The sequence below is a fragment of the Mastigoproctus giganteus genome, chromosome 4, assembly GCF_048544385.1.
Source record: "Mastigoproctus giganteus isolate SK-2022 chromosome 4, ASM4854438v1, whole genome shotgun sequence".
Classification (NCBI taxonomy): domain Eukaryota; kingdom Metazoa; phylum Arthropoda; class Arachnida; order Uropygi; family Thelyphonidae; genus Mastigoproctus; species Mastigoproctus giganteus.
The window spans coordinates 48,485,064-48,497,309 of record NC_143578.1 but is presented as its reverse complement, the minus strand read 5'-3'; the positions used below and the strand labels follow the sequence as shown (position 1 = coordinate 48,497,309).

At 34.5% G+C, this 12,246-nt stretch overlaps 1 protein-coding gene across 5 annotated transcripts in view; it reads right to left on the bottom strand.

The window, feature by feature from the left end:
* Positions 1 to 12,246, bottom strand: part of LOC150086700 (atrial natriuretic peptide receptor 1-like) — a 193,772-nt gene that overhangs the window by 61,153 nt on the left and 120,373 nt on the right. For all 5 annotated transcript variants that reach the window (XM_090372702.1, XM_090372707.1, XM_090372704.1 and 2 more), the window contains 3 exons: positions 4,959 to 5,030; positions 895 to 975; positions 598 to 702 (listed from right to left, as the gene is read on the bottom strand). In XM_090372702.1, coding sequence (XP_090228828.1) covers positions 598 to 702; positions 895 to 975; positions 4,959 to 5,030 — 258 coding nt within the window. The remainder of the gene's footprint in view (positions 1 to 597; positions 703 to 894; positions 976 to 4,958; positions 5,031 to 12,246) is intronic.

Genomic DNA, 12,246 nt, shown 5'->3' with positions numbered 1-12,246 from the left:
CCCTTGATTTCACCTGACCAAAACCACTAATAATAATAGCAGGGAAGTTTTTCTGCCTATTTACTTAAAGTTCCACTGTGTTCTATTTTCTCTCTATTAAAAACTTTAAACAAGGTAGAACTAATGCCCATGCATGCTCTCATATACATTCCATTTCATAGTGCTAATTCACACATCACTGAACATTGTAAGCAAATGCATTATACAATCACATTACATATATCATTATGCACATAACATAAAATCATTCCAAATTTTACACATGGTATATATAATATTTTCTAAATGCAATGCCATGCAATTATGTTACATTTACTTTACACATGCTTATTTACTAATTAAAGCTCCTCTTTTATTTTTACAGGTATTGTGAAGCATTACCTGTAAGCATTGTGAAGTGTTACACTGAAAATAAAAATCAAATATAGAACCCAAAATTATTAGAAGAAAGATCCAAAAACTAAACTTGTTGCATTTTTAAAATTATCATATTAAAGTGCAATATCTTTACATTGGCAAAGCATTTAAAAATATAAATTTCACTGTAAGAGTGACCCTGCATATAGGATATCTGCTAAGTACTTATTAGCGAAGTACCTGTAGGCTACCTTTAGGGCAATATTCGGTGAGTATACAAAAATTTGGTTGATCGATGCATGATCCAATAAACCTGGCAATATTTTGGTGCTGTGATTCACGAACCTGTAAAAATATAAATAAAAATATAAACTGCAAGTTTAGGAAGATAAAAAGCAATAATTGGAATAATTTAATATAAATAATATAGTCTAGTGCACATTTATGTATTTACAATTTATTAGTATTAAGATTCAACTTTATAAGTCAATGGATTAAGGTATTGCTGAAGTAACTAAACTAACAAGAAGTTCTTACCTGTTTTACTTCCATCAAAATCCCTCTGGTCAATTCAATCCTTTTATGACAGTTTATTCTTTTAACTGCCACAATATTTTCCTGAAAAATGGAACATTTTGTTTAGTAGATTTTCTAGTGTAATCTTAATTTAGTTCTATAAGAAAGCAATATAAAACAGATTTCATCAAGAACAGAATGAGTTGGGTAATCATTTTGTTGAAAGAAACAAGTCTTAATGCAGATTTGTAATCCAACTGAAACATGATTTCTTTTCTGCAGAGGAAATAACTGCATTCATTAATTAAAACAAAATGTTAATACATGGTTGGATACTAAGCAGCAGCAGCAGCAGCAGCACATTCCTCTGTAGTTTTCATACAGGGATCCTTAATAGGAAAGTGATACTTAGAGGAAATACTTCACCCTTCAGCTATTTGAAAATTGTTTTACAGCACATCAGCATTTTAGGTCATATTGTGTTAGCGTATTACTCCATCCACCTAAGAGCTACTAACTACAGCCCCCAGTTGAAGAGGTCTTTAAGAATTCCTCTGGTCTTTGCAAGGTTCAAATCTCAAACTTCTCCAAACAAATCACAGGTGACATAATAATAAGTACCATATGTTGTGAATATAGTTGGCTCTTATAAAATAATACCCTTTCATAGTGACATCACTCTGATGACACATACCTTAACCACAAAGGTATCACTCTTCAGAGCTTATAGAATATTTTCAACACAGTATATATTTTGCAATTAAAGAAACTATTGGGAACCTCCTGGTTTTACTAAACATGCATCCAAAAGAATAACTGAAAATTTTGGGGCCCCCTGTGAAATCTTCAAATGTTCCCCCACCATACACACCATTTTTTAACCACCACACTAAATCATGGTCACCAGGTCCCAAGACTTTTCAATATCCGTTCTGCTCCTGGTGGTAAAGTAGCTTTACCACTGCAACAATTAGCCACACTGTCTCCTCAATCAGTCACTTTGATGAGTGCTTTTTAATGACCGGCATACCAATCACTGAAGTAGTTGCAAAACAATGGGTGTAATGTTTCATTTTACTGCCCAAAACTATCAAATGCATTCTGCTGAGGTGACAATGAATGAGGCCGCCATAGCCTAGTGGTCAGGCGTGCGAGTGCATAAGTACACGTGCCTTGAGTGACTGGGGTTCAAGCCCATGACTACTGGATACAGTGATGTTTCTTGTATTCTATCTATCTTGTGAACTCCTCTAACTGTTTGGTCGTCCCGGAGTATAAACAGAAAATTTGCTAGGCCTGATGTAGCCAAGTGATCAGGAGCGTGAGTGCATGGCACGGGTTCCTTGAGTGGACCAGGGTTCAAGCCCGTGACTACTAAATATGATAAATATTTGCATTGACGATTTATTGTACAACTCTACTGACTTGGTTGTCATGCCAGAGTATAAACAGAAAATTTAATATGATTTTTCCCTGAAACAAATGAATGAAGGTTCCCTTGGCTACTGGCCAAGATTTCTTTCAGACCAACTGAAAACAGGAAATACCAAATATGCAGCAATGACAGGTAATGTAAAGAAATTCGGAAGCCCCTGTTTCCTATATGCATGTGATTTCCAATCCACTCTTAAGATTTTCTACTTATATCTGTGTTTTCTGTTGCTGCAGTTCAGTTCAAACTGAAATGAATGGATATTTAAAACCTGTCAGCTGAGGCCAGAAGCAAGCCAGAAGTGTGCAGTGCCTGTGTGCAAAAATTTATATGGTGCCCCATTAATTAAAAACATCAGAAAATAATATTCTGAAATTTAACATAATTTCTCTCTAAATCAACCCAAAATTATCACTATTAATTTTATTTAAGTTATTAATTATCAACAATTTTAATTTTTAAATTGATAATGTCATGAAATAAGGCACCATCGAATTATTTTTAAGTACTTTGCAACGAATTTTACCTTTGGCCTCCTGGCGCACACGTGGACAATGTGCCCCTGGCTGAGGCACTCACTGCAAACAATTCAATTCGCTTAACTTTTTGCTAGCACAAATCAATGCTGATTTGTGTTGATTCAATATTGATTTGTTTACTGTGTTAAAATTTTATATTATCATCAGAAATTATTACTCTTATTCCCTAAAAAAAACAAAGAAATTTAAATGCAGAAAATGAAATAAACTGAAAATGCAACAAAAAACTGCCAATAAGATTGCATGCCAAATTGATTGCCTGATAGACAATTTTAGCCGGACATAAGCACATCATCATCATTAACACATATTCTAAATTCATCATCATTAACACATTTTTTGGCTGATGCTGCATAAGCTTGCTTTCTTGCATTGTATGCCTCTACTAATGCTAATTTCCTTTTCTCTTATTAATTATTATTATTTTTTAAATTTTCTTCTTCTTCTTATTATTATTTTTTTAATTTTCTTATTATTATTATTATTTTATTTTTTATTATTATTTAAATAATAAATTTCCTTATTTATTTATTTTATTTATTTTTTTTTTGGCTGGTGCAGCATAAGCATAGGCTTCCTTACACCATGTGGCCATTGCTAATACTAACCACTCATGTTACGTGCAGACAATTTTCAATTTGATGAAAAAACATTGTTGCCAGGTGTTAAATTATTGAAATTAAATAAAATAATAACAATTACTTTTCATCTTTGTATAAAACTTAAAAATCATATTCTAATTTATAAGCTACTAACAAACCTGTCCATATTTCAAAAAACATAATTAAAAACAAAATACTATTTTGTGAAATTATATAATCAGTACCTGATAATTATTAAATTGCAATATTGACCTCAACATTCTGACCTCAGGAAATTGATTACTTAAAATAATCAATTCTGCACCTGTTTAAAACTAAAAGAGTCAGCTTCTTTCTCATTTCCAATTCTTACTTAAAATTAAGAAATTAAAACTATGCAATGCAATTGAAAATAAAAATTATTATTAAACCCTGATAATAATTTATTAAATGCTCTGATTAATTTGTCACTTTGAAATAATTTATATATACTTAATACGGCATGTTTGAAAAATTTCTGCAAAAATTCTGGAATGTACTCTAGAGTCAAAAATAAGTGAAAAAGTCTTATAAACATGTAATTCTGAAATTAATAATGTGATTCTGAAAAGTTATGGAACTGTAGTTGTTTCAATTTTAAAAAATGGCTATGGAGTTATGAATGGTAAAAAATAAATAAGAATAAGAATGAATTAACAAGAATAAACAAGTATGTTTACTCTTGTTTATTTATTTTAACCATTTAGAATAGGGCAAATAAGAATAAGCATATACACCTGGTATGAATAAATATTTTAATAGGTATGTATGTCATTTTCTTTTTTGTTACGTACAGGAATGCAAAAATCATGGATTCTAATAGACCAAAGTTGGCAACCAAAAATTTTTAATGCAATTGTCACATTATAAAGATAAAGCCAAAGAGTTACATACAAAAAAGAAATCATTGCATTCTTCTAAAATACTGAAGGATGAAAAAAATCACTTAATCTTTTTGTAGACAAAAAGTTTTTTCCAGAAGAATCTGGATTATGATTTTTACAATTCAGAGTGGGAAGGCACCTAGTTTAGAACCATTGACATTCAATTAACTAATGCTGGCTTTAAAGGAAATAGTCCATCTGCTGCAACACAAGAAAGAATTCAACCTATCTGAATGTTTTATGAAATTACAAAAATTGGTAGTGGATGACTACCCAGCATAAGACTGTCTTATCTACTTTCCCTTTTTGGGTAAAATGATGATACTATAGTATGCTTCTTCTGTCCCATAAAAGGGTTACTGACATGACTCTGAACTATCTGTACTCTCTGAAAAAAAATGTGATTTCACTTACGTGTACTTACTAAAACTTACTTTTCCATCTATTCATTAATTTTTACATAAACAGATATTTTTCATCTTGATACAGTACTGGAAATTATGCCATATGGAAGCTATACAGTTGAGGCTAAGGCTTGCCCTATAAATTATCTAAATATTTCAAGCAACACAAATTACCAACCAAAAACCACTGGAATACAGTACCTTACCTTGTAACAGCCAATCAAAAGAGATGGTATCTGTTGGAGATTCCCACTTCCATACGGTTCAAGACAGGTAATCTTTGAAAAGAGAAAAAGTGGTAAGTTCACTCATATAAGTAGGCCTAACGAACAAAGCAGTTAAGAAAAGAAAAGTCAAATAGTACATTAATTATATATGCTTTTATATTTTTATTTGGAGGTGATTTACTATTTAATTGACAGAGAATAGGTTTACTAAAATTGATTTTTGAAAAGATTATCCTGCTAAAATATTTTAATTTTGTCATTTCAGTTATATTATTCAAATTATTAAACCTAAAATAGATTCAAAACATTTTATTTTAAGTGAAACTGTTGTGGTTTCACCTAAATTATCAGATAAAATGAGAATAAAAGCAGGAGAAAATTTTGCCAACACAGTGTTTATTGCATTAATACAAGAATGTTATGAATGCTATTTAATATTCTTTTATGTAATTCCATAGGTGTATAAGTAATATTATAACTGTTTTTATTAAGTGTATAAATTTTAAATTTATAACAATATAACAGTGATTTTGTAATGTAATTGTATAACACATAATATAATTTTATAGTATTGTACAAACATACATACTGTCATAGAAACTGGAGTATGAGTAGCATTATTATTACACTGATATATCTTTTAGTTTGGCATGGTATTTTTAATTTAAACTAAAATAATGCCTCAGACTACAGCAGTAAAGCAAAAAGCTCAGAATAGCAGGAATACTTTGGGCCAGGGAAAGAAGTGCCAAAGGTAGTTATACTATGAATCAGGGTTTTATAGCATATGCCACTTGTGGAATATTTGCCCTCTTCTGAGGTGGGATGTGATAAAGTCAAAGTTGATGCTTTTCTGTGTTTTTGATGCAAACAATGTGATTAAATGAAACTTTGGCATTCTGTTATGCAAATATGAGAGCTTGAAGGAAAGGGGTGATGCCCTCAAAGGAATTAAAATGAGGGACCTATCTCAGTACTCAGCTCCCAGCTCAAAGAATCTACACTCATGCATCAGACAGCACACAAAGAATAGAAACCACTGAAGTCTCACAGAAAGTAACTACTATCAGTGACCGTATTGTTGGGGAAACAAGAAATATATTGTGCAAATGATAACTGGAATAGTATCAGGTATATCTGCTAGTAAAAAAAGTTAATGTTTAGAAGAGTTATCATCTTTTAAGGGCATAAAAGGTGATATTGTTGTACACATGATACTAATGATATTAAGAACAGGGAGATTGAGAATTTACTTAACAAATATTAGTATTAGTATCAGTAGTTGCAAGGAAGCAAGCTTATACAGCATCAACCTAAAAAAAAGTATAAACCAATGTTGAGAAAGAGCCAGGAATTAGAGTTAAATTTGAAAATATCTGGAATTTTGCAGATAACAGGAGGGAGTACATGTTGAGAGTCTTGTCAACCAGCTCTGGAGATTGTGCAAAGTTCATGGGGTAAAATTTTTCTTAGCATGTCCTGTACTTGTTAACAGGAGGAATTGTTTTTACAGGGATGGAATACACTTAAAGAAAACATATTTAAGAATATTTACTGATGCTGTTGAGGCATGTTAGGTTGTTCAGAAAATTGCTAGTTTATGGGAAAACACAGACTAATAGCAGTAGTAGTAGTAATGGCAAATGATGCAAGAAAGCAAGCTTACATAGCATCAACAACAAAAAAAAAAAAAAAAAAAAAAAAAAGGGTTCACCAATCTGCACTTACAGCACGGATATCCTCCAAAAATTTGTCTAGTTCTCCCTTGAATTTAATCAACCCATCCACTTCCACAACAACAGACAAAAGCCTGTTCCAACAATCAACCACCTGCAACCATCCTTCTTCAACTTAAATTTATGCCCCCTCACATGTGTAGTCTCAGCAAGTGGAAGAATATCATTAACATTCAGCTTACTCATTCCATTCAACGCTTTAAATACCTCAATTAGATCTCCCCACAGGTGCCTGGTCTTGAGACACTGAAATTTGCAGAACTGAAGCCTTTCTAGGCAAGAGCACCCATTTCTTCCCTTCACCAATCTGGTTGCCCTTCTCTGCACCCATTCCAGGAGATCTACATCCTTCCTAAAGTGAGGCCTCCAGACCTGTACAGAGTACTCAAGATGAGAACTAGCCATGGCCTTATACAAAGGGAAAATAACCTCCTTAACCCTGCTAGAAAAGTTTCTGTATATCATTGACAAAACCCCATGAGCTGTCCTGGCAGCATGTCTGCACTGCTCAGAGAATTTCATGTCTGAGTGCACAATTACCTCCAGGTCTTTTTCATTCTCCACTACCCTGAATGTTGTTGATAAGTTACTCTGGAGTTACTGCTACCTATGTGCAGTACCTTGCATTTGTCAATATTAAACTTCAACTGCTATTTCTCAGCCCATCAACCCAATTTTCCTAGATCTTGCAGTAGCTCAGCCTGATAATTGTTGTTAACCACCTTGCCAACCTTTGTAGCATCTGCAAACTTAGACATTAAGCCTGATATACCTTCATCAATATAATATTGAAAACAACAATGGACCCAGCACTGAACCCTGGGTTCAGTGTGGGGAACTCCACTAATAACATTAGTCCACAAAGGGCAGTGCCCATTAGTAACCACTCTGTCTTCTTCCACTTAACCATCCCATTATCCATAGCAGTAACTTTCCCTTAATGACACATTGCTCGCCGCCTCCGTAGCCAGGTGGGAAGGAGCAGCAGTGCGTAGCACACGCTTCTTGATCAGACCGGGGTTCAAGCCCGTCACCACCAAATACGGAGGATGCGGAAAGGTCAGGGAATGACCACCGCATATTCACGGAGCAATATGGCCTTAGTTGCTAATGCTCCTTAAAACCAAAAACAACAACAAACGACACATTGCTCCAATTTATACAGCAGTCTTTTTATGTGCAACAGTATCAAAATCCAAGTATATTATGTCAAAATTATTTTTTGCATCTAATTCCTTGGTCACTGCATCATAATAACCTATCAGATTGGTTAGAAAGGACTGCCCCTTGAAAAATCCATGCTGTGATTGCAGTATAATTGCATGCCTGTCCAAATGGTCCTGCATTACTTCTTTAGCCAGCGATTCCATTATTTGCCCTGGAACAGACATTAAGCTAACAGGTTTGTAATTACTCATGTCACCTTTATGAATTGGGGATATATTCACACATCTCCAGTCCATAGGGACCTCCCCTGAATCCAAGGATGCTCTCATAATTATTAGAAAACAGGCCTTGTGCGTCGGGTTGCATTATATCATCAAAGTTTCTTGTGACAACCGACTAACTGGTTAAAATAAATTTATTAAAATAAAAATATAAGATAAAACAGAAATAAAATAAAAACGTTAAAATACAATAAGATAAAAGAGTTAAAATGTATATAAAAAAGCATTAAAATACATAGTAGCTTTCAAAGCGAAGTGCCTCTTCATCAGCTAGTCTGTGACTGGTGTACTTCAGTATATATTAATGGTTACAATAGCACAAGTCAGCTGGGCATGATCATGTATCACGAGTCTGGTGTCGGTAAAGCAGAATTACGTACACGTGATGATCGCCAGCGCTCATCGCACTGCAATACAGTACATTCTATAATAGGGTGTAAATGTACTCCACTCATCCGATTCATAGTACTATTATTGGTGGCTATGTGTAGTGCTTCAAGCCATGAGCACTGGCGGTAATCACATGAATAGTTGACGATTTCAATATCCCGTTGAGGATCAAGATTGTGCTGCTCAACCCAATAATGTTCAGCGACTGCAGAGCGTTCAAAATTAGCCGCTCGCATAGCCACCTCATGTTCAGAAACCCGATCTTTCAATCTACTACCAGACTCACTTGCATAACACCGCCCCCCCCCCCACAATCCGGACACGTAATACGGTATACGGAACCACTCCATAGGAAAGGAGGAACAGGTGTTATTGTTAGGATTTTGCATCTCCATCATATACGATGCGTGCAACTTCCGGGGAGGAAATTACAATCCATTATTTCTAAGGTGAGGACGTTGAACGCGATGAGCGCTGGCGATCATCACGTGTACGTAATTCTGATTTACCGACACCAGACTCGTGATACATGATCATGCCCAGCTGACTTGTGCTATCGTAACCATTAATATATACTGAAGTACACCAGTCACAGACTAGCTGATGAAGAGGCACTTCTCTTCGAAAGCTACTATATATTTTAATGCTTTTATTATATATATTTTAACTCTTATCTTATTGTATTTTAACACTTTTATCTTATTGTATTTTAACACTTTTATCTTATTGTATTTTAACGCTTTTATTTTATTTCTGTTTTATCTTATGTATATATTATATTTTTATTTCAATAAATTTATTTTAATCAGTTAGTCGGTCGTCGCAAGAAACTTTGATGATCTCATAATTATGGCTAAGAGTTTTCTTACCTCCTTTGCTGCCTCCTTTAATAGATTCCATCTGCCCTAGGTGCCTTTTTTATGTCCATCCTCAACAATTTCTTCTCCACTTTCCTTTCAGTTATCACAAAGTCATTTAGCTGTTCCCCTTGTTTGAGTTTGATAAACTTCTGGCATCCCCTTTCCTAAAAAATTCCTCATGTGTGAATGTAGATGCAAAATACCTATTCAAGTTGTCTGCAACCTGAGCAGGGTTATTGCCAATTAACCCATAGACATCAAGTGACCCAATGTGATTCAACCCCCTCCTTCTACTTTTAATATAAGTATAGAAGTCTTTGCTGTTTTTATTTGCATTCTTTGCCAGAGACTTCTCATAATCTGCCTTAGCTTGCCTCACCTCCTTTGTGATTTGGTTACACACTAATTTATATTTACCACAGGCTTCTGTATCACCTGATAATTTATATGCATCCTATGCACTTTTCTTCTCTGCCATGTGTCTCAATATTTCATCTGACATCCATTTAGGTCTAAGCCTTAAATGGTATTTCTTTGTTGGTATGAAAAGCCTAGTAGCTTCTCTGATTACTTCCCTGAATAGTTCCCATTTAGAATTTGCTGTTGGTACCAACATCAGTTGGTCTCACTGCATAAAATTTAAAAACTGTTTGAGACCTATGTAGTCACCCTTACGGAAAAAAAAAAAAAAAAAACCTAAAACCTTTCCCTTGATAGTAGTTGTCTTTAATGGGTCTACCTGCAGATTCTTAATGCATGAAGAATCACTGCTGATAACCAGATCAAAAGTATTGCTTCTCCTTGTTGCTGCTCTAACATACTGCTCTAGAAAACAGTCATCCAAGAAATTCACCAAAGTCTTGCTTGTGTGAGAGGGACCAACCACAAATTCAAGTCAACATCTGGAAAGTTAAAATCCCCTATTATGAGACATTACAATTCACTGGCCCACTATTTCCCTGTATAGCTGTTTGGTAAAATCATCACAGTCATTAGGCCTATAACACATTCCTACTCTTAATTTTGTTTTCCTGGTGCTTATATCACACCAAACTGACTCAACATTGCACTCGTCACCCAAGTCAACTGGCTGCTCTGCCTTAGATTTAATATACCTCTTAACTAAGAGCATAATCCCTCCACCTCACCTGTGCAGTCTGTCCTTCCTGTATACATTGTACTCCCAAGTAGATCAGTGGCAGCCAAAAGCAGAGGCAAAACTGATTCTTGCAGTACCTCTAATGGGACATGGGACAGCCTAGAAGGCAAAATGTGGGGGATTACAAGGCATGCTGGAGGATTCTCACAGGACAAAAAAATATATGGGCTGTGTTCGAGGTTACTAAGAGCAAAAATACACAAATATACTTGCTTGTATAATAAATGAAAAAAGCACAGTAAATAAATTTAATGAACCTGAAGTATTCACTAAGTCATGAAATGCAGACATTACAGATTATCAGAAACACGATGCCACTCAGATATAGGGGATGCAGTATTTTAATACTGTAAGCACAATGTGTACAAAAGGATAAACAGTAGGGGAAGAAGAGATTAGCTCCTGTTAATAAGTGCACAGAATCTAAGGCAATGCAGCCAGTTGCTGTGGTTTGCCAGTGCAATATTCAGTCAGTTTGGTATGACATAAGCACTTGGAAAACAAAAAATGGGAATAGACGTGACATACTCCTATGAGTATGTCATCGATCAAATGACTGTGATGAGAATAATGAACAACTAAGCACACAAACAGAGTAGGCCAATAAATTGTAATTCCTTATTATATGGAATTTTAACTTTCCAGATATAATTTAAATTTGTGGACTGGCCACTCACACAGTAGCAGAACATTTCTATACTAGTATGTTAGAGCGGCAACAACAGAAAATCAATACTCTTGATCCGGTTATCAGCTGTGACTCTTCATACATTAAGAATCTTCAGATAAAGGAACCACTAGATGGCAATGATCAGAGTGTACTGATGTGGAATTATTTAAAGAAATAACTACCATCAAAAGTAAAGGGAAAGGATTTTTGCTTACAAAAAGTTGACTACAATGGTACTAGACAATTTTTAAATTCTTTTCAGCGTGACCAATCGATGTTAACAACTGCAAACGCCCAATGGGAAGTGTTCAGAAAGTAATCATAGAGGCTATCAGGCTTTTTATATCAGCTAAGAGATACTGTTCAAGATTTAGACCTAAATGAATGTCAGATGAAGTGATGATACTAGTTGCTGAGAAGAAACAGGATGATTATAAATTATCAGAGGACATAGAAGCCTACGATATAGTATAACTAGTCTGAAATAAAGTCACACAGGAGGTCAGGCAGGCTAAGGCAGATTTTGAGAAGTCTTTGAAATGCAAAGAAAAGTAGCAAAATATTCTTTGCTTATGTTAACACTAGACAGAATACGATGAATCACATTGGTCCACTGGACATGAGTAGAATAACTATTGATGATCCTGTTCAAGTTGCTTACAAACGAATGCATATTTTGCATCTAAATTCAAGCATGAATCAGTTTTTAGGGATGGGGATACCAGATGTATGCCTAATTCTAAATGGGAGCTAAATGATTTTGTAACAACTGAGAGGAAAGAAGAAGAAAAACTGTTGAAGATAAAAGTAAATAAAGCATGGGAGGCTGAAGGAATTATATTAAAATTATATTAATTATATTAAAATTATATTAAAAGAAGCAGTAAAAGAGATAAGAAAACCCTTAGCTATAATTATGAGAATTTTCTTGGATTTAAGGGAGGTCCCAACAGATTGGAGATGTGCAAATGTCTCACCTATCCACAAAGGGGGGGGGGGTCAAG